Source organism: Haliotis rufescens, unplaced genomic scaffold (genome assembly GCF_023055435.1).
Source record: "Haliotis rufescens isolate VD_foot unplaced genomic scaffold, xgHalRufe1.0.p SCAF_2, whole genome shotgun sequence".
Lineage (NCBI taxonomy): Eukaryota > Metazoa > Mollusca > Gastropoda > Lepetellida > Haliotidae > Haliotis > Haliotis rufescens.
Genome location: NW_025963890.1, coordinates 10,780,160 through 10,808,033, shown reverse-complemented (window position 1 = coordinate 10,808,033; position 27,874 = coordinate 10,780,160). Strand labels below are relative to the sequence as shown.

The 27,874-nt window shown below is 41.0% G+C and overlaps 2 protein-coding genes across 2 annotated transcripts; one reads left to right on the top strand and one right to left on the bottom strand.

Moving 5' to 3' along the window:
- Positions 1 to 1,681: 1,681 nt before the first annotated feature.
- On the top strand, positions 1,682 to 18,687 carry LOC124136136 (digestive cysteine proteinase 1-like). Its single transcript, XM_046501949.2, has 9 exons — positions 1,682 to 1,818; positions 4,751 to 4,909; positions 8,262 to 8,431; positions 9,536 to 9,776; positions 11,946 to 12,138; positions 12,547 to 12,740; positions 14,653 to 14,744; positions 16,165 to 16,516; positions 17,724 to 18,687. Exons 1-9 carry the CDS (start codon positions 1,776 to 1,778, stop codon positions 17,909 to 17,911), a joined length of 1,632 nt encoding a protein of 543 aa, XP_046357905.2. The 5' UTR covers positions 1,682 to 1,775; the 3' UTR covers positions 17,912 to 18,687.
- Positions 18,688 to 21,129: 2,442 nt separating this feature from the next.
- On the bottom strand, positions 21,130 to 27,874 carry LOC124136140. The gene is made up of 4 exons (XM_046501952.2): positions 27,690 to 27,874; positions 26,847 to 26,958; positions 25,072 to 25,216; positions 21,130 to 23,446 (listed from the first exon to the last, which is right to left on the bottom strand). Exons 1-4 carry the CDS (start codon positions 27,828 to 27,830, stop codon positions 23,083 to 23,085), a joined length of 762 nt encoding a protein of 253 aa, XP_046357908.2. The 5' UTR covers positions 27,831 to 27,874; the 3' UTR covers positions 21,130 to 23,082.

Here is a 27,874-nt window from a genome sequence, read left to right as displayed (position 1 = left end):
GGAATGCAACTCTGCACAGCGAATCGCGGCGCCTTAGACGACTGGGCCACCCGTGCCAAACAGCAGATGTGAAAAAGACCTGTGCCACACTGAAATAACGGAGAAAGCCGTGTACCCGATTAACTTTTGGAACACGAGTGTATAACTTTAAAAAAAAAAACGGGCCGCAGTTTACCGGGCGTCAATATATAGAACGAACACGGTTACTGCACCTGGGTAATATCCATGTGATAACAATAGGACGTGCTTCAATGTCAATAAGCACAGACGATAAAACCTCTTTTATTAAGAGAGAGAGAGAGAGAGAGAGACGTAGGGGGTGGGGCGACAAATTATTAGACAAATCACATTATATCAGAATATGGTGTCTATATTTACAGTGAAAACTAAATATTGATACAGGTTTGGGTTACCTGAAACCCTTGTTTGTATATGTTTGTTGTTTTACGCCGCACTCAGCAATATTCCAGCTATATGACGGCGGTCTGTAAATCATCGAGCCTGGACCAGACAATCCTGTGATTGATATCATGAGCATCGATCCACGCAATTGGGATCGATGACATGCATCAACCAAGTCAGCGAGCCAGACCACCCGATCCCGTCATAGTCGCCTTTTACGACATGCATGGGTTGCTGAAGACTTATTCTACCCCGGATCTTCACGGGTCTGAAACCAGTGATAATGTTCAACCTACATGTTAAATGAAAACTGAAAGTTATTTTTTGAACAGTGTTCTCATTACAATTACTGTGTTGTCATTACCAAAACGATCCCATTACCACAGCATGCTTGCAGTCTCTCTTAATTGTCTATATAAATGCAGGATAATGCATCAATAATTTCAAGTTCCTGTTGATTTTGTTTCTAATTTGGGTGGTATTAGTGAAAAGTTCATTTTGCTTTAAACATATTTATATATGTATTATATATAAAACAAAACACTTTTGAAGCATGTACAGTATAAAGTTTGTGAGTTATTCATATTTGTTTCCCCTTTGGTTAGAATATATAATCAAACTTTATATCAACACACTTTAAATGACCGGATTGCAACTTACAGTGTGTGCAGAAATAATTCTGAGATTAAATCAAACTAATTACGATTTATGGTATTAGTTATATATGTTGTGGTAATTACATTTGATATTGATTTCTTATGTTCTTCATGTTTGTATAGATTAATATTGAGCAAACTTCACAGCTGAGTTTGTCTTTATAAACACAAATTAACATAGGTTACAATTATCATGCTAAACAAATACATTTATTGACTCAATTTGTGATGAAAGCGTGTGTCAGTATTGCCACTTTTGGTAGAATCACCCACATACATGTATGATATGACAAATGGTTCTATCTCGTGTTTGTCTAAGCTAAACGCAGGTGGTTTCAATCTCATTAAAATCAGATCTTAGTTCTCGCTACCGCTAAACAAAGGAGCTAAGATCTGATTTTAATGAGATTGAAGTGGTTTAGGCTTTCGATGAAAACGGTATGCATGAATTTCGCTAAAAAGTCCTGTGAACAAGCCTCGTGTATATGTTCTCTTTTAAAACAATGATTTTCGGGCGCGCACAGATAAGACTTCTTTGTTTCCTGTCCTAAACGGTTTCGGTTTCACATATGTGATTTTAAACGTTTACACTGATATATAGCATTGTGTGTATTTGATTACAGTCGTCAAGCCTTTCAGATTGCCCACGGCATGTGAGTCATCACATGACGAGAACGCGAAGGCCACGTGACTAGTCATGTGACTTCACTCAACAACATGGCGAGCAGCTTGCAGGTTGTGATCGTTTTGGCAGTCGCAGGTAAGATAGATTTTGTACAGTTTCTATAGCTGCATTCGTTGCTTGGTAGTGGTGGTATCTTGGATTATGGTACAGAAACCTAGATCATTTGGAAGAATATGTTTAAAACCTTAATTGTACGCGAGAGTGACAATGATATAATCGAGGGTATAATATATATGCTATTGGAATTATACAAGCCCGGCCCGATGGGGGTGGGTCGTTTTCGCATCTTTGAGTTGAGTTTTCAGATACTTTTGCGACCGTGTTTATCCCCATTCTGTGTCATGAAAATTGGGGGCAGATTGTACATTCACGCATGATTTGCAGCTTGGTAAAACTTCATTCTCTTACGCATCTCGCGAATATTTAAAAAAAAAATATGGCAAGTATTAAAAAATCATTTATGCAATATCTACTAAATACGATATGGAACAAGCAAAATTGCACATATTTATATTCAGTGTTAGGCAGACACCATATATACCAATCGGTATATGGTCTCTGGATTAAGGTTGCGGTTAAAATTTGAAGCAGGTGTTGGGCTTTCACTCATATATTATTCTAAACTATGTTTTCTAGCTTAACTATTGCTTTGTTGTCAGTTAACTCTCTTGCCTCGGGAACATGACATGTTCAGGGCTGGTGGCCCTCTACTCTCACTAGCTCTGTGGATACTAATTTCTAAAACTGCCAGCAGGCAATGAGCGATTTAACAATGAAGTAGTTGTGCAATATGCTTGTGTTACCATAGTTACAGTATCAAAGTAGTATGAATCATTAACAACCATCCCATTATCACAGTATAGGTTTCAGTCAGGATTATGTACAATCTCATTAAAATCAGACCTTAGTTCTTGCCATCGCTAAACAAAGATCTGAGGACATCCATTACGGGTCACATCAGAACGACCTTTCATCCGACCAATCAAAGCGTCGCTTACCAGATCATGAAAGTGACTGTCGGAATGTGTATTCAAATCATGCATCCTCGAAAACGTTATGGGGTACATGGGGTATTCAGAATGACAGTTAAGGCCTGTACGACTGATTCCATCAAATTTATCGTCTATCTCTCGCTTCCCTGGGATAAACATGCGAACAGAGGAGGTGTTGCACAGTACGTGGGAAGCACTGCCATGCAATCGCAACCATATCTTGGTCATTCCGGAATGTCCGTTTGTTCAGTTTTCAAAATTTTAATCGAGAACTGTGTCAACATATATTTCAAGCATAGTCTGAGGTGGAAGTTGACAGGTTGAAACGAGTGCAGTGTAAAGCTCGAGAAAGATGCTTTTTATTTGGCTGATGTCAACTTCTTGTTAGTCGTTTCAGTAGTCGGTCAAAGTTCGTGAAAGGTCGTTCTGACGTGACCCGTAATGGGATGTCCTCAGATCTTTGTTTAGCGGCAGCAAAAACTAATTCTGATTTTAATGAGATTGGATCATGTAACACTGTCTGCTACTGTGTGAACTCATTGTCTATGTCCCTCCTACTGATCAATCAGATTTCACCTCTCATATCACTTGCACTTGCTTCAAACAAAATGGCGGATCCCAGTCAGGAAGATCTGATCAATAATCAAGATCTATATTGTTATAAAATGGATCTTACCTCGCGAAGTGCATTCAATCAATTTAGCCCCTTAATTAAAAACATGAAAAGATTTGAAAAAAATATCTGTTGACACCCAGTTGACCGTACACATGCTTTTCAAATCCTGCAGTCGACCTAAATCTACTTGTTGAAATCCATCGGGCTCACGGCCTGGATGTCTAATTTGTACATGATTTTGATTGGACTATGCATGGACTCATTAAACTAGCCAAAATGAAACTCCGGAATTCCAGCCGAGTTTATCAAGGGTGAAAACTGGACTTTTATGGTCAGTTAACTCCCTTGCCTCGGGAAGATGCATTCAACTATTGATAGTTATATTTTAGGTATTCAATTTCTTTTTACTCCCTTAGGTCCAGTCGGTGGGGTATTTGTTAACCAATGGGTAGTGCCTAGAATGCAGGGCTCTAGTTTGCATGTGTTCATGTGCTGCCCCAAGTGTGTCACATTGGCTCACAACAGCGATGTACACATCTACGTTACGACATCTTCCCAAGGCAGGAGTGTCCACCAGCCTTCTTATCAATGTCTTGTTTCCAGAAACTAGGCTTTGACACAGGCTTGGGAAGATGCTTTATGATGACTGAGCCTTTGTTCACTATTCACTGCAGTAGAGTTAATGTAGGCTATGTAGATCTGTGAAGACACAGATATTCAAGCTGGAAAGACTGCATGGGAGTAATTATGCACAGGGTTGTTATACTATTGTTTTTTTTATATTTTTATGTGCATTTGTATGGAGCAATATAATTAATTGGATAATGGTGATTTATTTTGCATATTATACACGGCATATCTGGGTCTGGGGGCACGGGTGGCCCAGTTGTCTAAGGCCCCATGATTCACTGTGCAGAGTTGCGCCCCTTGGGCATGCCAGAAACCTATGATTGGGGTTCGAATCCCGGTTCGCCCTGATTATGTTTCTAGGTTTGTCAGCACCATACCTGTTCTCGTGGGTTTCACCGAATTGGTAAACGTCTGAGACCTGCATCACTTCGGGCTTTCCTCCCCCATTAAGCTGACACACCGTGATATAACTGGAATAATGTTAAAAGCGGCATTGAACCCAACTCACTCACTCACTCACTTATCTGGATCTCTTACCCGCAAAACCTCCACATGCTCCAATATGTTGCAGGTCTGATATTTTTATTCTGTGTTTTTTATACTCTCAGTCATCCATAGAACATGTAGAACAGGTAGAAGCTAAGTATTGTGTTGACCAGGTAATACAAACCACAACATTTCTATGTTTGAGATTTAGCATATTATATTATTGCAGCTGACATGTTTGGATGTGATGATATTATTGCATATGTGTTTGTGTTATACCTAGGCCTCTGTGCCTCCGCCCATGTGAAAGCCACTCCACCTACATTCAACTCCACCTATATCATTAATGGCGTCCTCCGACTGCCGTATGCTGAAATCAATGAACCCTTCACAGCCTACTTTGACAGCAAGAATAACAGGAGCAGGATCGACTACTATGGAGGTATGTCATATAGGAGACTGGCACTAGTCTAGGAACAAATCCAATTATGTGTTTAACTGTTTCTTATTTCAACACATATTGAGCTCATCCAAAGTTCTTGTCTGTTGGTCCAGGTTGGTTTTTTTTGCTCTCTTTAAACATGGCATTGACTGGTTTGTCTGTATTAACATGCAATAAATGTACGATGTGGCAGGAAATACTGACAGTACTGTGATGGCGATAAAAGCTATGGTGAAACCAAAAAATACTTTCAAATTTTGAATGTTTTACAACATTTCCTGCAAATAACATGGTATGTCTAGGCCTGAAATTGGCCCCGGAGATTGCCGTGTTCAATCCCTGCATTGCACTATGATGGGGAGGTGGTGCTGGTTCAGATCTTGCCTCTGTTGACTGCCTCGTGTCAGGACACTTCTGTCTTGCATGGTAGACAGTATTGTTGTGATGGCCTGCCTGTGTGTTGTTGAACAGGATGTGACAGATATATGAATCATGTACATCCTGGTACTGACACAGCCGCGGGGTGAACTAATGCGGTTGTCGTCACTCCAGTGTGCACCATCTGCCTGATAGGATTGTAAATAGTGAAAGAAGGCTATTTGTTGAAAATTTATCTGAGAAAGCTTCTTCTGTGGGAAATGTGTTAATGATAAGATGCTCAAGTTCTGTGTTTGGCTTTCAAGTCATTCAAACTCTACTTTGTTTGTTTCCTAACTCAATCTTTATGATATATACAAATAAATACTCAAAAAAAGTTAAGGGACACCCATTTTTTCACATGACTATAGTTAATCAGGGCTGACGTATATTGCAACACACAGCCTTCCTATTGTGGGTGTTCGTTAACTTGTGTTGAATACATATAGTATATACAGTCAAGTCTCGTTAATCCGACACTCGTTAATCCGACACTCGGCTTTATCCGACACAAATGATGGGAACCGATTGATTCAGTGCTATTTAGTCCCGTTAATCCGACATTCTCTCACTCCGACTCCGACAAACCTAATTTGCAACGAATTACCGAAATCGCTCATTAATCAGTCTCGTTAATCCGACACAGTGGTCAGCGTACTCCGTGGTCATCTGCCCGCGAGTACACAACCCCGTGTTTTGACACGCACTGGCTGCAGAGATTAACTTTAACAATTAACAGGAAAAGCTATTCAAACCTGTATGTACAAAGCTATACAAATGTAGTTTACAGATTGAAACCAGATAAATGTGCATTCTAGCCAGTTTAAAATAAGAACAGGTATATAAAACATGGTCGACTGGTATGTAAACAAGAAAGCATGGATGACTTCATTAATATTCAAAGCCTGGCTACTGATCTTGGATCGGCAAATGCGATTGGAGCGACGCCACGTGGTATTGCTGTTGGACAACGCCCCATCCCATGCTACTGTCGACACAACTAATGTGAAATGTCACTTTTTGCCACCAAACACCACATCGCACATTCAGCCACTAGATGCCGGGATCATAAAAAATTTCAAGCTTTATTATAAGAAACAGCAAATGAAATTACACCTCGACAATGCTGATGCTGAAGAACCACAAGCCCTAGACGTCAAGCGAACAGGGGACTTTGAGAAATGTGCCTTCAAAATGTGAGAAACAGAAAACACTGACAGACTATTTTAAGTAGATGAAGCAAGTTGTTAAGACAGTAGCACTTGCATTTACACGAGGAAACGTGTGTGGTTGATGTGATATATTCAGTGAGTAATGTCTCTATTGTTACGTATAAATAGGAAAATTATTATTATTATTGCAATGTCATTAATTATAAATTAAGGAATGAATGAATAAACAACATAACAATAAAAATATTTCGTTTTTAATGATTTTATTACAAGGTACACACGGTTATTATCTATCGTGAAGATGTCCGATTTTCGCTCACAAATCACTTAATTTCGTTAATCCGACATACTCGTTAATCCGACATAATCATGTGCAACCAACGATGTCGGATTAACGAGACTTGACTGTAGTTATCTTACAGTTAATGATTATCTAAAGTGCACAGGGACAATGGCTCAGGTAGTTAAAGTTTTAGCCCTTGCTATTTATTTGGCATCACACCTGGACAGGGTGGGTTGTTGCTCATGACGTCAGCCACTAGTTTGTGGTATCCAGGCTTGTTCACAGGCTTTAGTGATACCACTATAGAGTGGCTGACCACAGCCTAAAACAACATTCATTCAGTCCTTAATGATGGACCCGTGAAGATTCCGGGGGTAGAATAGGTCCTCAGCAACCCAAGCTTGCCGTAAAAGGTGACTATGCTTGTCGTAAAAGGCAACTAACGGGATCGGGTGGTCAGGCTCGCTGACTTCGTTGATGCATGTCATGGATCCCAATGGCGTGGATCGATGCTCATGACATTAATCACTGGATTGTCTGGTCCAGACTTGATTATTTACAGACCTCCGTCATATAGCTGGAATATTGTTGAGTGCGGCGTAAAACAACAAACCAAACAAACCAAACAAACCTTAATGATGGAATTGTGTGCTGGATTTGGTGTCAATCTAGGGGTTTGTTTGTTGTTTAACGCTGGACTCAGCAATATTCCAGCTCAAGTCTGAACCAGATAATCCAGTGATTGACATCATGAGCATCGATCCACGCAATTGTTATACAATGACAACCAAGTCTTTTGCGTGAAGAATAGGTTGCTGAAGACCTATTCTACCCCGGATCTTCATGGGGTATACATGCTTATAATAGTGCACTTAGTGCCAGAAAACAAATACTGTTGGTGATTCAGTGATAACGTCATTGTAAAAACAGGTCAATATTAGGTCATATGTCATATTATGATAGACACTAGATATGCAAAATGTACTATAAGTTGAGCACAAATTCAGAATAATTCTTTGTTATTGCATACCAACCTGTTAATATCATAATGCAATATTTACCACAGTTGCACCCTGATTTCTAAGTCAGAGCTAGGGTGGTGGGGTAGCTAAGTGGTTAATGTGTTTGCCTGTCACACTGAAGGCTTGAGTTTGATTCCCCACATGGGTACAGTGTGTGAAGCCCATTTCTGATGACCACCACCGTTATATTGCTTGAAAACTGCTAAAGATGGCATAATACCCATGGATTACTTTGTGGACATTTAAGGTATAACAAAATCAGTTGGTTTCCGTCTTTGGCAATGGACAAAAACAAATCTGCTTAGGTAACCTAAAATGTTAATTTCATCACAACAGTTTATGTTAGATATTATCAATGACAATTTTCGTATCGATTATCGTTAATATTTCTTTCCATCGACAATAATTCCAATTATTGATGTTTTTTTAGCCAGCCCTACTTCTTGTCCCTATTTCAGGTAGTGTTGTCACAATCCTGAGAGCTGATGTGGGAAAGTATGGCATTACTTACAAGCTGGCGCCAATGTCCAACTACACTGTAAATACAGAGATGTGCTTCCAGACTAATGGCACCAATGACACTGTCACTACAATACAGTCAATTCTGCCAGATCTCACAGGATTCAAGGTAAACCCACACAAAGCCACCCCTGACAAGTTTACCATTTACCCACATTGCTGCTGGACGATTAACACTGTTCCTATGTTTGTACAAGATTAACATTTTTACTATTTATTTGGCACTGTTCAGTGGTGTACTCGACTTAGAAGTTACAATAGACATGATAAAGGACACTGCTACCTTTACCGTGTTTACCATTTTTACCTTTTATGTTCTGACATAGAAATATAAACGCTTTCTGAATTGATTCCCACGTGTCTCTTCAAGCAAGGTGTCCGATTCAAAATAAACAGCCCTCTAGTCTAAATTTGTTATGTGTTAGGGAGCCAAGCGGCTCCTAACATGAATATTTGAGGAGCCAAACTTAAGTTTTTAGGAGCCAACAGATATCTTAAACAGATGTTGTCGCAAATTATGTTTACTGTTATGTAGCCAGACCCTGTTGCCCTATGCCCTATTGTTGCCCTGTGTTTGTGTCAAAGGGACGACTAAAGTGAGGATTGGATGGTTTCATGGCTGTTTAATAATACCTGAAAGTGGGGGACGTTTCTATAGACAACTGCCTTGCCTAGATTTGATCATTATGAATCAATGTTATGTACCATATTCCCTGTAGTAAGTGCCATGGGAGCTTAAAAAATTGACAAGGAGTGGTGATTGTTAGCTTATAACCACACACAATGAATTATGTTTGGTTTTTGACGTTGGTGACACAAAAGTTTTTCGGTAATAGTTACAAGGCATTTCTATACCCCATCTGCACTGCAGTTGTTTGTAATAAGTTGGTTATATGCACACAAAAATATTGACTGTTGCACACATTTTCAGTCTTTGTAGAGGCTACATGGGTCTAGATGTTTGTAAGGAGGCACTTGATGGAGCACAGTCCTTATTACAACGAGTACGACAGCTGTCATCATTTTTTTTATTGGTATTTTATTTTAGCTGTAACCATGGTAATATGGCTTGAAACACATTTACTCACAAACCCATGAGAAATACACCGTTTACTCTGAAAAGAGAAAGTCACAGCTCAAACCGATTTGACATTGCATGAGAACAAGTTGTCTGTCCTTTCAGCCTGTAACTTTTGACGTTGTTTTCTTTCAGTTCTCCGAAACTAAAATGCTGAGCGGTGTACAGGTTGACCTGTGGATGAAGCGAACTGTTGTCGGCACAAAGGAGAATGTGTATGTGATGTACACCGACAGCAAATCAAAATACCCTGTTAGATATGAAATGATGGGATATGACACTCTGCTGGGGTCTCATTATGATAAATATTCCCTCGACTATGAATCTTACAAAGGTGGAATGGCTATACAGGAGACTACGTTCGAGACACCAAAGAGTAAGTTTGATATAAGGGGAACTTGAATAAGGCACATCAGTTACTCTTACGCCACACGGTCGTCAAAGATGCTGCAATTTGCTGTGCAGAGTTGCTTCCCCTGGGCATGCCAGAAACCTATGGTCGTGGGTTCGAATCATGGTTCACCCCAATTATGTTTCTAGGTTTGTCAGTGCCATATTAGTGCATGGGTTTCACCAAAGTGGTAAACATCTGAGACCTACATCGCAAATGAAGTTGACATGCCATGATCATGATGATATAACATGATATACCATATTTGACGTACTAAGCGCCCCGCTCTAATAAGCGCCCATGGCGATATTTGCTAATATACTGGCTAGTGAACAATCCCAATTAGCACCCCTTCGGATAGATCAATATACACAAGACTTATTTATTCGCTTATAATACACACTCATGTGTCATATGCATCCTTAATTATAGGCAATTAAATTCTGGAAAAATATATATGTTCTATATAAACATTTCAGGCTGTCAGCATAAACCATGAAATTTATTTTTCAACACTGTTTTTTCTACCGAAATAATATAAGAGCTTCATGTTTCTAATTTTGAGAGCGCCCTGGGCGCTTATTACGTCGAATACGGTAACTGGAATACTGTTCAAAGCGACATAAAACTCAACTCACCTTTTGGATGATGTTGAGTACTTCAATGTTCATTAACTGTTTCACAAATAGGATATAACATATTATCAATCTGCATGCGCACATTTTTAATGTAGGATATTGCAAACCAAATTTTCCATTTCTTTTGTATTATTTCACATTGTTTGAAGGCTTGGGGTAACCATTAGATCATTTGAAGATTGTCAAGCTAAATATCTTGGTCTTGCGTGATGGGTACATATTAGCAGTGGGTACAGGTGGCCCAGTCGTCTAGGGAGCCACTACTCCGGTGGCCCAGTCGTCTAGGGAGCTACTACTAAGGTGTCTGCGTGGAGTTGCATCTGTTAGCTATGATTATGGGGGCGGTCGGGTAGCCTAGTGGTTAAAGCGTTCGCTCGTCACGCCGAAGACCCGGGTTCGATTCCCGACATGGGTACAATGTGTGAAGCCCATTTCTGGTATCCTCGCGGGGATATTGCTGGAATATTGCTAAAAGCGGCGTAAAGCGATACTCACTCACTCACTATGATTATGGGTTCAAATCCAGAACCATACCAGTGCTCACGGATTACACTGAAGTGGTAAACATCTGAGACCTGCATCGCGTCAGGTTTCCCTTCCAAAGCAAACTGACATGCCATGATATTCCTGGAATACTGTTCAGATCAATGTTAAACATGTTAAACCAAACTCACCCCCATGTTGGTAACCTGGCTTGTTGTGGGTCATCATCCAGACAGCAAGTATTGGTGGTCCTGCTGTATACCTGCTCTGTCTGATCCAAACTGGATTATTCAAAGGTTGTAATTAAATGGGTGAATTATTGCTGACAACTTAAAACAGCATCCGCTCATTCCCGTAACCATGGTTACCCTTGAGATGGCATGTGTAGGAGGGACGTGGCAATGAGACATATGAAGACACTTATAATGGGCTTCTGGCCACAACATCCACTTTCTCACTCACTCCTGTAACCATGGTAACCCATGTGATGGCATGTGTGAAGGGGACATGGCAATGAGAAATATGAAGACACTTTTAACAGGCTTCTCGCATTTCATATTGTACCCACTCATCACACAGAAGACCCGGGTTCGATTCCCGACATGGGTACAATATGTGAAGCCCATTTCCGGTGTCCCCCTCCGTGATATTGCTTGAATATTGCTAAAAGCGGCGTAACCCATACTTGCTCGCTCTAACTGTACCCATAAAGATCCGGGGTAGAATAGGTCTTCAGCGACCCATGCTTGTTGTAAAAGGCAACTATGCTTCTTGTAAGAGGTGACTAACGGGATCAGGTGGTCAGGCTTGCTGACTTGGTTCATGCATGTCATCGTGTCTCAATAGCGTGGATCAATGCTCATGATGTCAATCATTGGATTGTCTGGTCCAGACTCGATTATTTACAGACCGCCTTCATATAGGTGGAATACTGCTGAGTGCGGCGTTAAACAACAAACAAACAAACAATTCTAATTATCCGCTGACAAAGTCTTCATTGTAAAGTCCTGTATCTGCTTCACTTCCCCTGCAGATCTGTCCTGTGGTGGGTTCCCCGGGCCTGGAGTTAGTCATCACCTCAACATGAACCCAATGAGGGAGTTTATCCACCACGATGACAGCCATACAAATCTACTGTTTGACACCTTTAAGAAGACGCACAAGAGGAGCTACGTGTCTGACAAGGAACATGCACAGAGAACACATATCTTCAGACAAAATGTCAGGTGGGTGGGCTGCTTTAGACATGAGTTTATGTGTTACTTATTTCATCACTTTAATTCTTAAAGTTTTGGAGAGAATGTGAGGAGTGAGCTTGGTTTCAACGCTGCTTTGAGCAGTGATTAATTTATATCATGATGAGCCAGGTTAATGTGGGTCATGGAATGAAAGTCCACATACGGCACTAAAGACAACTCGGCCATAGGTGCCTCTGAAGAGGGAAAGGGGAGAAGAACAATCTGAAATGTTTAAAAAGACTGAACCGATCATGTTTTTCAAATGGGCTGACCAAACTTAATCTGTTGTAATTGATCAGAAATATGTAAACTTTCATCACACCCTAACAGCAAGAAGTGTTGATAAATTCAAGTTATGGCAAGAGAACAACAGTACATGCCGCACTCTGTCTACAGATTCATCTACTCCAAGAACCGAAACAACCTGAGCTACCACCTGTCTGTCAACCACATGGCCGATCGCACCGATGAAGAGATGAAGCTGATGAACGGCTACCACTACACCCCCGGCAACCACGGAGGCTTGCCCTTCGACAAGACCAAGTACAACTTGAAGGACGTCCCCGACCAGGTGGACTGGAGGCTGTTTGGTAAGAAGTTGGAAAGATTTATAAGTACTGAGTCACCACATGACGCAAAGAAGAAGGGGAAACATTTGAAAGGGTGGTCAAATAACTGTTACGAAACATGCCATTTGATAAACGATTTTGCTTCCTGTATTTCACTATGGCTGTGGCTTTAAAATATATGAGGATCACCTCCGTGGTCTAGAGGTAGAGCATCCGCCCGGAGTGCGTAAGGTCCAGGGTTTGATCCCAAGACATGTCATACCAAAAGATGTTAAAAGATGGTACTTGTTTTTACCCTGTCTGGCGCTCGGCATTAAGGGGCTAAAACAGGGACTGGTCAGCTCGGAGTCAGTTTACTGTGTCTGAGTTGGGTATTCATGTTAAACTGCGGCATGGTGTCTCAATGTGCTAGCACTATTAAGCAGCATCAGTCGGGACAAGTACAAGCAGCCACACACACACCTATGCATGCACCTCACTATGTAAGGGCAACAATCTTGGACGTGACGATTAAACCCATTTCCACCTCACCACCTGTACAGATATGAACAAATACAAATGTGTTTCATGAGAAAAAAATACAGGATATTATGTTTTTAAAATGGCGTTTATTACAGATAAATATATAGCAAACAATGCTTACATGTATTCCAGGTTTTTATCATGCATATAATGAATGCAAAGTATTTGCCAATGTTGTGTTATTTTTTGTTTATATCTGTAATTTGACATGAACCTGAGAATATTGGGAGTGTAAATGGTCTTTTTTGGCTGTTCTTAGGGACTGTTAATTTTGGGATCATGAGAAAATGACACTGAAGCTATAATATGTGGGCGGGGGGCTTGGTGTGACGCACTTCTATTTTTTCCAAATAAAAAGTTATAAATTTTAACACATTAGTTAGGGTCAGGTTTTTATTATAGGGGGGCATGAAAAATTGGGGATGGGGTTCAGAAAAATATGACACAGACCTAAGACCAATTCGACGATATATGGACTAAGATTTAGTCAAGCTAGGTGAAGTAATTCTTAACCGTTTGGTGTCTCACATATATTTATGTAACTGTCAGAACATAAGAATAAAGGTAGTTGCTAGGGGAAATATATGTAGAAATATGGTGACATAAAGAGATGTTGAAACAGGATTAAGACAAAAAAGAATGAAAATTAAGACTTTGGTACAATTTTTGATGACTGTTGGAGAGTTTTACTAAAGGTGAAGAACTGAATATCATTGTAGGTGTAGAGACATATGTTTCATATATAAGTCCCACAGATTTACCCACTCTCCTACCCAGAGTTCCATGCGGCCGGCAGCCAGCTAGCATAGTACCTCTGCCACAGGCCAGCGCCATGTGACGATTCGTCACATCTTTCACAGTCCATTCAAGATATTGCATATGCTTTTCATCCGTTTCATGTTTGACAAGTCTACACATTTTCATAAACAAATGTCAAAGAATGGTTAACTTTCATTGAGAAAGTATGCAAATACGTAAAAATCTACTTGTTTTTGCGTAGTTATCCTATGTTTACATTAGTTGTACGGCTCCACGTGCTGTCATCGAAGCCCAACGGAGAGCTAGCAACACTGTCACTTTGATGCATAAATATATATTGTCATGCAACTCACTGTCGCAGTTGTAGTAGCATATCTATATAGTTATGCAAAACAATATGTAAAGCGCCCCCAAATACTTGCATTAGTCCGTTCTATACTGATTTCTGAAAAAGCGTTTTTGTTTACAAACAAGAGAAAAGTCCGGTCACGTGATATGCAAATTAGCCTGTGGCAGTGGTGTTATGCTGAGTCACCACTGCGACGGAGTGTGAGATTTACCATCTGCAAACAAAAGGTTTTGATGCATGACCTCCACCGACCTGGTCACAGTTGAACTATTGACATGATGATGTAACATCTTCTGTCTTCAGGTGCTGTTACTCCAGTCAAAGACCAGGCTGTCTGTGGTTCCTGCTGGAGTTTTGGTACAACTGGCACCATCGAAGGTGCCAACTTTCTGAAGGTGAGGGGCACTGTGAGATGGTTCAGCCATGGTCAAGGGGAGATAATCAGTTTGAAAACTACAAATCAGTGCATCTTCAGTTCCTTTTTACACGACCAAACATTTTGAACATCTGTCCTTTGACGTGATGAGAATGATCCTGTCTGATGTCAACTAGTTTAGAATATTTTTTTGTGAAACATGATTTTCACAAGGAAAATATGTCAAGAAAACTTGAATAGCCCATATGATAATCCTGTTACACCCTGCATTGGTGTTTCCTGTTTTGAGTTGACTGCAGTGTTGCTGAAACACTTGCCTCACTTCCTCACTTGCCTACTCGTATAGACACGGGCAAAAAAAAGTCTCCCAGTACCTCATGTGTGTCATTGCCAACTAATATTCAATTTTTTGTAATATTGAGAAAAATGGCCACAGAAATCAAATTACGTTTTTCTGGGTATTTAGGCATTAGATAATCAAACACAACAATGTCAGCAGACAAGTTGGAATTTCATTCAATGCAAACACTGTATAGCATTATTTTGCAATACAAATGTTAAAATATGGTGCTTGTTACGCTGCAAGGTGCTCGGCATTAAAGGGATAAAACAAAGAAGGTCTGCTCGGAGTCAGTATACTTGCTCTGTCTGTGTGGGGTATCTATCTTATTTTGTGGCAACTGTAAAACCGGCATTAGTCCGGACTAGTGCAAGCACAGACATGTGATCTATCTATGTGTAGAAACTCTTTCTTTTCAATGTTGGGTATTATGATTGGTTGGTTTGTTTGTTGTTTAACACCGCACTCAGCAATATTCCAGCTATATGACGGCGGTCTGTAAATAATCGAGTCTGGACCAGACAATCCAGTGATTAATATCATGAGCATCGATCCACGCAATGGGGATCGATGACATGCATCAACCAAGTCAGCGAGTCTGACCACCCGATCCCATTAGTCGCCTTTTACGACAAGCATAGTCACCTTTTACGGCAAGCATGGGTTGCTGAAGACCTATTCTACCCCGGAATCTTCACGGGTCGGGTATTATGAAGGAACAGAAAGAGTCCTTGATCCAAACCTAATGTAAGAACTGAAGATTGTTTGTGTTCCCTGGTCCATGCGTTGGCTTGTTATGCGGCAGACTCATCACTAAGCATTTTCAGTTCTCTACATGTACCATTCTTGATGTCCCCCATTGTGGTACTTTGGAATAAAACTAAACAGAGGGTAACCTCACTCACTCACTCACTCACTCACTCACTCACTCACTCACTCACTCACTCACTCACTCACTCACTCACTCACTCACTCACTCACTCACTCACTCACTCAAACCCACCAACCCACCCACTCAACTAAATACTGACAAAATACACATCAAGGACTCCCTTGTTTTTCTTCTATCAGTGACTCACCCCCTTCTCTGTCCCCACAGACTGGCAACCTGGTGCGCCTTTCCCAGCAAGAGCTGATGGACTGTTCCTGGGGGGAGGGCAACAATGCCTGTGATGGGGGCGAGGACTTCCGGTCCTACATGTACATCATGAAGACAGGGGGTCTCACCTCGGAGGAGCAGTACGGCCCCTACCTCGGTGCCGATGGAACCTGCCATGGCACTAAAGTGTCACCTGTTGTCCAGCTGTCCGGCTACGTCAATGTCACACCTTATGATCAAGAAGCACTGAGAGTGGCCATTGCCAATGAAGGTCCAGTCTCTGTCAGCATTGATGCCTCCCACAAGTCCCTGTCTTTCTACGCTAATGGAGTCTATTATGAACCTGCTTGTGGTAAGTTTTATCATTTGTCCATCCCCTTGTGTCCAGGATAGATCCTCATTACTCCTTCATGTACCCTTAAATGGGGTTCATGTGTAGAACAGGTCCTCATTACATATGCTTGTACCCTTAAATGGGGTTCATGTGTAGAACAGGTCCTCATTACTCCTTCTTGTACCCTTAAATGGGGTTCATGTGTAGAACAGGTCCTCATTACATATGCTTGTACCCTTAAAGGGGGTTCATGTGTAGAACAGGTCCTCATTACTCCTTCTTGTACCCTTAAATGGGGTTCATGTGTAGAACAGGTCCTCATTACATATGCTTGTACCCTTAAAGGGGGTTCATGTGTAGAACAGGTCCTCATTACATATGCTTGTACCCTTAAAGGGTGTTCATGTGTAGAACAGGTCCTCATTACATATGCTTGTACCCTTAAAGGGGGTTCATGTGAAGAACAGGTCCTCATTACTCCTGCTTGTACCCTAATGTGGATTCCTGGGTAGAATAGGTCCTCATTTATCATTGAGGTTTCCTGCTTAGAATAGATCCTCCTTACTCATGCTTGTATCTTTAAAGGGGATTCCTGGGTAGAAAAGGGACCAATTTCTCTTGGTTGTATCCTAATTACCATATCAAAAAAACATGCCACAAAAATCAATTTGATAATTATTTAGCATGTTTAGGTAACATAACATATTTTCACATAACCATTTATCAAAGCAATGTATGGGAGATGTGTTATTCAAATCACATGCTGAATGCAAGTTTAGCCACACTTGGAACACGATGCTTAGGACAGTATTCATACCCAGTAATCTCTCCCATAGGCATGTTACTTTGTTCAAAACATGTGTCTGTTCCCCTAGCAGTGAATGGGTACCCAGCATAGGCAGATCCAGTGGACCCGGGTCCCCCCTCCCCCATTTTTGAAAAGCAAATGTAGTATGTTGTAGGCGGTAAATTATCTGAGAGAGGATTTTGATATTTTGGACCCCTCCCTTTTAAAAATGCTGGACCCGCCCTTGCCCAGTAGGAGGAGATGGCCTACCTTCTAGCGCCTCACATGCAACATGGGTTGTATGATCCCCAGGGAGCTGAGATTTACCCCATTGATCGGGGTAATAATAATTTAAAGCGTCTGTGAACAGCCTAGCTAGAACTCGGCACTATATAAAATAGATTATTAGGTTCTTATTAATGGTATTGGTGTTTGCAGGCAGCGACCCTGATTCCCTGGATCACTCTGTCCTGGCTGTGGGTTATGGTGTGATGAACAACCAGGCCTACTGGCTCATCAAGAACTCGTGGTCCACGTACTGGGGGAACGACGGCTATGTCCTCATGGCTCAGAAAGACAACAACTGCGGCGTGGCAACAGCACCAACATTCGTCAATATCAAATAAACCACACAAAACTGCACATGTACATACAAATTAACATTGTATATATTTTTACAACTTTTAGTGCCATCACTATTTAATATTATGTTGATATTTTAAAATTTGTGATAAAAAGTAAAAATACAAAACTATGTAACTATGTCCTCAGGAAAAAAAGGCACATTTACATTTTATGTACAAAATAGCTGTACTGATATTATTCAAGATATTATTGTTTTTCATTCATGAAAACCATTAGCACCATATTGTGCTTTAATTGCTATCCATTGGCCACATCAGTGCAAGAATATTGAGATCACAGAACAATAGGTACTGGAGAAATATGTCTGGGCAGTCATGATGACTGTTCTCACTGTGTCACACCTCGTATACTATCATACGAGCGACTTGTTCTGAATTAGATCCCATGAAAACCTGATGGTTATACTCACTCTTTCTGTCTCAGAAATTTGTTTTGTCCGGATATTCATAGTATTTTCTAGTTGGACAGTTTATCTGCCATTGCTATATCTGTACATAATGTAAGAACCATCATAACATTCCATCCGTGCCCAAAAATAATGGATTTTTTTATGAATGATGAAAAGTGGTGAAAAAAATGGCTGACAGAAGTTTAGTTTTTATGAAAACTTTAGAAATTGGTTCAAACATGTTTTGTAGTTGCATTCATCTTTGTAATGCTCAAAGTAAAATGTAGTGCTCTTGATTTTACAATTGATTGATTATTTTATACTAATCTGTACAGTTTGTAGAATTGAAAAATAAACATATGTTTTATCTGTCGGTGTACTGTACGTTATGTGTGTGGCATACCACCCCACTACTTGGAACACAGATGTTCAAGAGCAAGGCCCTTGTGCTCACGCTGTAAATGGTCATGAATTCAACAGATTCATAACTGACAGCCCTGGTTGTTCCTGTGGTCACCACTATGTAGACCCGCTACACTACTTTGTTACAATTATGATCAAACTAGAAGCAATTTGTCATATTACATAAAAAGGATTTGATATTTATACAGTACTTTATGGGTACGCCAGAAACTTTTGGGGCCGAAATCCGGTTCACCCCTATCATGTTTCCAGGTTTGTCGTAGGGCTGGGACGGGTAACTCGGGTACTGGGGTCGGGTACCCGGGTACCCACCGAGCTACCCGAACCCGTGATTAATCACGTGATATACTGTTTAATGACAAAAAATATCTAGAACTTTATGGTTACACTATAAATGACTAATATTTGTATTCATTCTGACTTTATATGTTTGAATAAAGATGCGGAACATTGCCGAGCCGGTCTCACCAAAGTAGTAAACGTGTGAGACATGCAACAATTTGCCCCATTCCACTTCCTTTCTCTATCACTCACTGATAATGAGACCCGTGAAGATTCGGGGTAGAATAGGTCTTCAGCAACCCATGCTTGCTGTAAAAGGCGACTATGCTTGTCGTAAGAGGCCACTACAGGATCGGGTGATGACTTGGTTGATGCTCATGATGTCAATCACTGGATTGTCTGGTCCAGACTCAACTATTTACCGACCTCCGTCATGTAGCTGGAATATTGCTGAGTGCGGCGTTAAACAACAAATAAACAAACAAAACATGCTCTCAGCCCACTGATTCAGACTCAATAAAGCGATTAATGGTTTGGTTTCTTTATTTATGGATCCGCCTACATGAAAATAGCAATAGGGTCTGTCATTAGAAACCCGATCTTGTGTAGCGATAGCGAGAACTGAGATCTGATTTTAACGAGATTGTTAGAAACCCATAAGGAAAAAACGACCGAGTTGTCTCCTCGGACAGTTAGATAACTGGGGCAGGGGTGGCAAAGTCGTCGAAGGCGCCGCGATTCGCTGTGCAGAGTTGCGTCCCTTGGGCTTGCAGAAACCTATGATTGTGGGTTCGAATCCCGGTTCGCCCCGATTATGTTTCTAGGTTTATCATCACTATATCCGTGCTCGTGGGTTCCACCGAAATGATAAACGTCTGAGACCTGCATCACTTTGGGCTTTCCTCCCACATTAAGCTGACACACCGGGATATAACTGTTTAAAGCGGCGTTAAACCCAACTCACTCACTCACTCACTCACTCACTCACTCTTTCACTCACTCACTCACTCACAAAATGAATAATCATCTCTCACCTGAATATCTTTGTAGGTTTATTTCTAATACAGTTTCCGAAAGCACAAATTATAACTTAAGGGATAAAGCTAATCTTCAAACAGTGAAGTGTAAAACAAAAAGATATACAGATTCATTTATACCAGCTACAACTTTGGAATACACTACCAGAAAACCTAACGGGGCAGAGACCGTTACACATGGAAGGGGAGATAATGCTATACACTGAGATTTAAATTATGTAAACAGGCCCCACAGGCTTGACTGCAGCGATCTTAACACAGATCAGTATAAAATACATATTGTGGATACTAAAATTTGTTTCTGTGGATATTATACCGAAGATGCTTTACACTCTTTTTGTGTGTGTACAAATTACTATGTTCTTCGAAATGAAATGTATTTATTCCAACATGCTTACTCTTAACAAACAATGCTATACGGAAATTCATATTTGAGTAAAGCAGATCAAATCCAAAGTTTAGATTCTATTAAAAACTTCATATTAAAAACTGGCAGATTTTTAGTTAAGTAAATGAATTGATTAATATAAGCTGAAAGCATATCTAGCTTGGCATGTACAATTCATTTGTTACATTTAGCCTTCTCAATCACTCACTGATAATGAGACCCGTGAAGATTCGGGGTAGAATAGGTCTTCAGCAACCCATGCTTGCCGCAAAAGGCGACTATGCTTGTCGTAAGAGGCGACTAACGGGATCGGGTGGTCAGGCTCGCTGACTTGGTTGATGCATGTCATCGTATCCCAATTGTGTGGATCGATGCTCATGATGTCAATCACTCGATTGTCTGGTCCAGACTCGATTATTTACATACCGCCGTCATATAGCTGGAATATTGCTGAGTGCGGCGTTAAACACCAAACCAACCAACCAACACTGATAAAGAATAGTCACACTTTCCTCACATGATGGCCCAAGACTTCCAGCTCACTTTGAATGTACAAGGCAACAATGCCTTGGCACTTTCTTTGTCATCACTGACAGACTGACTGACTGATATTTCTGTTTCAACAAGAAAACATCTTCATCCAGTGCTTTTATACAATTAGGGACATACAAAAACGTGACGTGTCCATTAATCATTTTATTATGCAGTTGACTTCTTACTCCGATTTATACAATGGAATATTAATAAACACAATACATGATAGCAGAGTAGAACAAATAAACATGTACGTTCTCATGAAAAAAGACAACAGAATCGAAAACAATGTTGTGTGTATATTCCAGTGATGTTTCTAAAGTATACACGTAAACTTATTGGACATGAGCAGAAACGTGAAAAAATCAAGGATATTGAATAAACACCGCCGAATTGCTTTTCTATGATTTTCTATATTTTAGCATTATCCTGTTATATATCGTTAAATATGTTATAAACACTGAACCTTATCTCTTTTAACCTTCACTTTTCACTTAATCTCTTTTTCCAAGCTGGGCATATTAATCAAATAATTGCAAACTTATTATCTTGTCACCTTCAATGGGTAGGTTCTCTATCTCCAATGATCAAATCTTTCCAAAACAGTTTTAAAATATCGTGTTGTTGAAGAATAGCGCCTAATAGTGTCCCAAATAATGTAACATGGTAAATTACAATCCTACTACTGTTACATGGTAAATTACAACTTCAGTACCGTAACGTGATAAATTACAATCCGACGACCGTAACGTGGTAAATTAGAACCCTACTACCGTAACACGGTAAATTTCAACCATCTACCGTAACATGGTAAATTACAACCCATCTACCGTAACATGGTAAATTACAACCCTACTATCATAACATGGTAAATTACAACCCTACTGCCGTAACATGGTAAATTAAAACCCTACTACCGTAACATGGTAAATTACAATCTCACTATTGTAACATAGTAAATTACAATCCTACTGCCGTCACATGGTAAATTACAACTTCAGTACTGTAACGTTGTAAATTACAATCCAACTACCGTAACGTGGTAAATTACAATCCCACTGCCGTCACATGGTAAATTACAACCCTACTACCGTAACATGGTAAATTTCAACCCTACTATCATAACATGGTAAATTACAACCCTACTGCCGTAACATGAAAAATAAGTTAGTGAGTGAGTGAGTTAGGATTTAAAGTCACATCGGCAATATTTCAGCCATATCGTGACTAAATCAAGTTGTACATTAATAATACATAAAGATAGACATTAAAATCTGTCGACAAAGGACAGTAAAATTACTAGAATATCACAGATGAAAAATTAGAATCCATCTACCGTAACATGGTAAATTACAACCTCACCACCGTAACATGGTAAATTAGAATCCATCTACCGTAACGGTTAAAGGTCACGATTTAAAAAGCCATCATCAGATGCGAATGAACCGTCATCAGTTGATCATCAGACACTTCTGACCTTCATACTAGACCAATGGATGCACAACTACTATTAACCACACACACACACACACACACACACACACACACACACACCAAACAACAACAAACGTGGGGACATCTTTTCGTGTTAATGTACACACAATCTCATTAAAATCAGATCTTTTTCTCCTTGAAAGGAGAGACGTACTGCATCGGAGTAAAAATCTGATGTTATTGAGATTGAAGCATACGTCCACGAGCGTGTATCGCCCAAAGGATGACGTTTTGGTTAAAACCAGAGCCCTGTTCTACAAAGCGATCGCAGCACTAAGACGACCTTAACTTAGACTTACGGCTGTACTAGCGCAAAGATCGCTTTGACGAACGGGACCAGGGCCACAAATTATCAACATAAATAAGAGTGAGTGAGTGAGTATGGTTTTGCGCCACATTAAGCAATATTCCAGCAATATGACGACAGGAGACACTGGAAAATGGTCCTCACACCATTAGGAGCGTCGAACCCGGGTCTTCGGCGCGACGAGCCAACGCTTTAACCACTAGGCTACCCCACATTAGTATTGAGTTGTGTCCATGCCCAGCAATGAATAATTTATATATCTGTTTCCTACAAAACAACAAACAACGCAAAAAATCCAACTAATTCAACAGTTTTTGATAGCGGTCCATTTTAACACTGACGCCCCTCTTGGCGACATAGAAGCTCTTGTTGGTCATTAGACGATGCCACCAGCTGCAATGGATCTTGTTCCGGAGCTGTCCCAGTTGTTTCGTTTGCATCACTCGGCACGCGGAGGAGATGTCGTCGAAGATGACCATGGCGCTGTTGGGACTCTGTTTGTAGATGGTGGTGATGTTGCCGAAGCAGGACAGGATGGCGTGGAGCTCGCGCATGTCGTAACTGGGGATGTAACGCCGGAGCTGCCAGCGCACTACCAGGGTGGAGAGGGGGAGCTGCGTCTGCTCATTCGACACATAGCTGCCCCACAACATGTTCATCAACCTGCAACAGTGCTGGAGGTTTTTGTTTGTTGTTTAACGCCGCACTCAGCAATAGTCCAGCTATATGACGGGCGGTAAATAATCACGTCTGGACCAGGGCCTAGATTTTCGAAACGATCTTAGCTAAGATAAATCTTAACAACATACGTTCAAAGATAAGATATTTTAAGGTTAAAATAAGATAGATTTTCGAAACTATCGTAAACCTGTCGCAGATCGTTCAGAGTTACGATACCTGTCGTAACTCTGACAGAGAACTCATTTGTGTTAGAGATTGAAAAAGCGGGGTGTTACCCAGTGACGTCACGGGGATTTCCAAGCTGCTGACAATAACAACATAGATGAGTGACACGGAATTCATGATCACATTGTCAGGTCACATTGTTTAACATGCACATATTTGAGTGAAATTCTGTACAATCCTACATATGTCCTACATGTAGACGTTTTGTTCTTATGATAAAAGATGCCATGACTAGTGATTGACATCATGAGCATCGTGGTGGAGGTGAGATGAAATAGGGTTTACATCGCGTTAAAGATTATTACACGTATTTTGCGACGTGCACACACGCGCAGGTGTGCGTATGTGTCCGTTTGTACTCGTCTCGACTAATGCCGGTTTTATTGTGCTAGCTTACTGAGATACCATGCCGCAGTTTAACATGAATATCCCACTCAGAAACAGTATACTGACTCTTAGCAGACATATCCTTGTTTTAGTTCCATAATGCGCCAGGCAGGGCAACAACAAGTGCCATTTTTTTAACGTCTTTTGGTATGAGGAGGCCGGGCGTCGAACCCCTGACCTTTCGCTCACCAAGCATACGCTCTATCAACTAGACCACGGAGGCGGTGAATGAATGAATTTGGTTTATATCATAGTGTGTCAGCTTGATGTGGAAAAAAGACCCAAGTAATGCAGATCTTAGGCGATCACCACGTACAATTAGATAGGATGGGTATGGTGGATAGAGCATCTGCCCGGAGAGCGGAAGGCCAGGGGTCATAGCAGAAGATGTTAACAGAGGGTACTTGTTGTTATCCTGATGGCGCTCGGCATTATGGGAATAAAACAAGGACTGGTGACCTCGGAGTCAATCTCAATAAAACCGGCATTAGGCCGGGCTTGTACAATCACACACACACACACACACACACACACTAGTACTAGTACAAGCACACAGACACACACACACACACACACACACACACACGTGAATGCCAATCGCTATATAAGTGCAACACTCTTGAACGCGACGTAAGCCTTATCTCAGCGCACCTAAATTTGAATTCTTCCCACGGCATGTAGAATGTGATTTTTATGCAGGAGGCGATATTGGAGGGTGTCGACTCAAATATTTGACAGCTTCCCCCCCCCCCCCCCCCCACACACACACACACACACACACCTCAATGGAGTTTATCTTAATGAATATTACATTCTCCACAGAAGGTTTAGCAACGTGTTTGATTTCCCCGATGTATGCTGGTTATACTGTTAGGTTTCATCACTTCAGAACAAGACTATTCAGAGGATTTCCCTTACTCAAGTGTTCTGATGAATTATGGGTATATCTGAAGTTGGATGTTTGTCTAGAATTAAACCCTTGCTGGGCATCTTACTTGTCAGGCACACAACTGGTTCTGTCCCGACCCAGGGGCGTGGTGGAGTGCTGGATGTCACGGAGAACCTTCAGAGACTTCTGGTAGCACTGACACTTCAGCTGGTCGTGAAGTAGGGGAGCGGGGAGCTTTGGGGCAGCCGGCACTGGCAATAATCAGTATAATAATCATCATCATCATCACAAATTAAACATAAAAGTGATAATTTACTGGTTCTCTCTTTCTGTATAAACAAAGTCAAAAGCGAGTTCACCTGAGCGAGTGAGTAAGTGAGTGAGTTGGGTTTTAAGCCGCTTTGAACAGTTTTCCAGTTATATCACGGCGTGTCAGCTTCATGTGGGAGGAAAGCCCGAAGTGATGCAGGTCTTATGCGTTTACCATGCGTGAACCAAGAAACATAGTCGGGGCGAACTGGGGTTTGTGGTGTACCCAAGGGACGCAACTCTGCACATCGAATTGCGGCGCCTTCGACGACTTGGCCTCCCCTGCCAACGACGTTCACCTGAGGGTTAGATTCTAAATAATTTAAAAACACATATGTAAAGAAGCACAATCATGTTCAAATATATACAGGATTTTATTTATCGTGTTAATGGTTCAGCAACTATCAAGCGTTATGATGATCGCATCACGAACACTGAAACACCTGTACAAATAACATGGTAAATTTCGTCTTGAATGCATGTGTAAGTTGTGATGACGACCCTGTCTCTAAGATAATGTATTCAAAGCTTCATATTAGCCGTTAAGTTTCAGAGGAAACGGCGGTCCAGTGAAATACGTAAAATAAACTTGCTGCGTATCATACAGCACGAAACACACAGAAATTGCTGTAAAATTGACATGTAAACGGCACCACTTACCCACTATGGCTGCCGTGGCGGCCATTTTTTAAATCGGATCGGGGATTTTTAATAGGTGTTAGGTTGCGGTTTACCGGATATTTTCCGACATTTTGGTAATCTCCTTCCTTAAGTGTTTCTGCCACAATGTTAACTGCCTCGCTACATTAACAGGGGTTGGGAGTGGGGGGTGGGGTGGTTGGGGCTTGCCTCCTCACACAACGGCTTTCGAAAGTAAATGTATTTTTTACTTACCAAAGAGAATAGGTCTATAAGCAGCCCATGCATGTCGTAAAAGGCGAGTATGCTTGTCGTAAGAGGTGACTAACGTGATCGGGTGGTCAGACTCGCTGACTTGGTTGATGCATGTAATCGTATCCCAATTGCGTAGATCGATGCTCATGGTGTCAATCAGTGGATATGAGGGTGCCAACCCCACCTCGAATACTTTTAAATTCGACCTCTTTAGACTCGATATTTACAGACCTCCGTCATATAGCTGGAATATTGCTGAGTGCGGCGTTGAACAACAAACAAATAAATAGTAACGGAAATTAATACGTGTTTGTTGAAATGTAGTCCCGATGTATGTCAGGGATAAGGTTCTTGAAAGCCATTATGGAACTTCTATTTACGAACATTTTTCAATGTTAATGTCCAATTTGCAATGTTTATAAACCATATTATAACATACGATATCAAGCAAGAGTACATGTTTCTACATATTTTGAGTTTTATCGTCACATTTTTCAAATAGTCATGCTGCAGCGTGAATCTATATTAGTAGCATCAAACATTGTGGACGTAACACGTACGATGAAATGTGCAAATCTGAGGCCTTCGTTGTGCTAAGACGATTGCGTATCTCTCATACTTAAACACCGGCTTATGGCAGCCGTAGCGCTACTGCGGGTCCTGGAATACAAGTCTTACTTTTGAATTCGACCTTCTCTTTAGGCGCTGGTGGGCTCGTCACCTCCTTTACGGGTTTGCGGGGCAGTTTCATTTCACACATCCTACAGTACACCTTGTACATACCCGGCTCCTGAAGCAAGCATCAGTACACGGGTCTTGGGTGCAACTCAACATAAGACTGGACCAATTTAATTCCAACCCTACTATGACATTGTAGAATCCTGCATTCTGCCAGTGGTATGAAATCTACGTCAGACTAATGTTGATGGTAACCCGGAAAGAACATTTTTAGTTGAAAGGATTTCTTTAACAAAACCGTCCGGTAGGCAATTTTGCATTTTCAAATACTGAGATTATTAATAGTGAGTGAGTGAGTTGGGTTTAACGCCGCTTTTAAGAGTATTACAGTTATACCGCGGCGTGTCAGCTTAATGTGGGAGGAAAGTCCGAGGTGATGCAGGTCTCAGACGTTTACCACTTCGGTGAAACACACGAACACTGGTATGGTGCTAACAAACTAAGAAACATAATTGGGGCGAACCGGGATTCGAACCCACAATCATAGGTTTCTGGCGTGCCCAAGGAACGCGTTAGACGACTGGGCCACCCGTGCCCCCGAGATTATTAATAAATGGTATATCCCAATATGTGTTAGAATTCGTGTTGTGGATTCTTGAGAAGAAAAATAGGTAATATATTTCAGAGAGAAAAAGAATGTATGTGAATTCAGTACTCTAAATGGAACAAATGTCGCCTATTTAGATAGATCGATTAAAAAATAATAATAATAGAATCCCAGCATACATCTATCTGGCAACATAAAGTTCGTATCCATGACTACAGATAACATGCATGACTTACATCAGTCGAAAGATCTTTGATGTGGGACAAAGAATGTCTGAACATGCGCCGTGGGTGTCTTGTCGGATCCATCATCCAGTCCTGGCGGACTTGTGTCCCCACCATGGTGCCAACAGGCGCCATGACTGCAGGAGATGGCATGTTTGATTGGGGACCTCTACCCTGTCTGTTTGTATTGGCGCGAT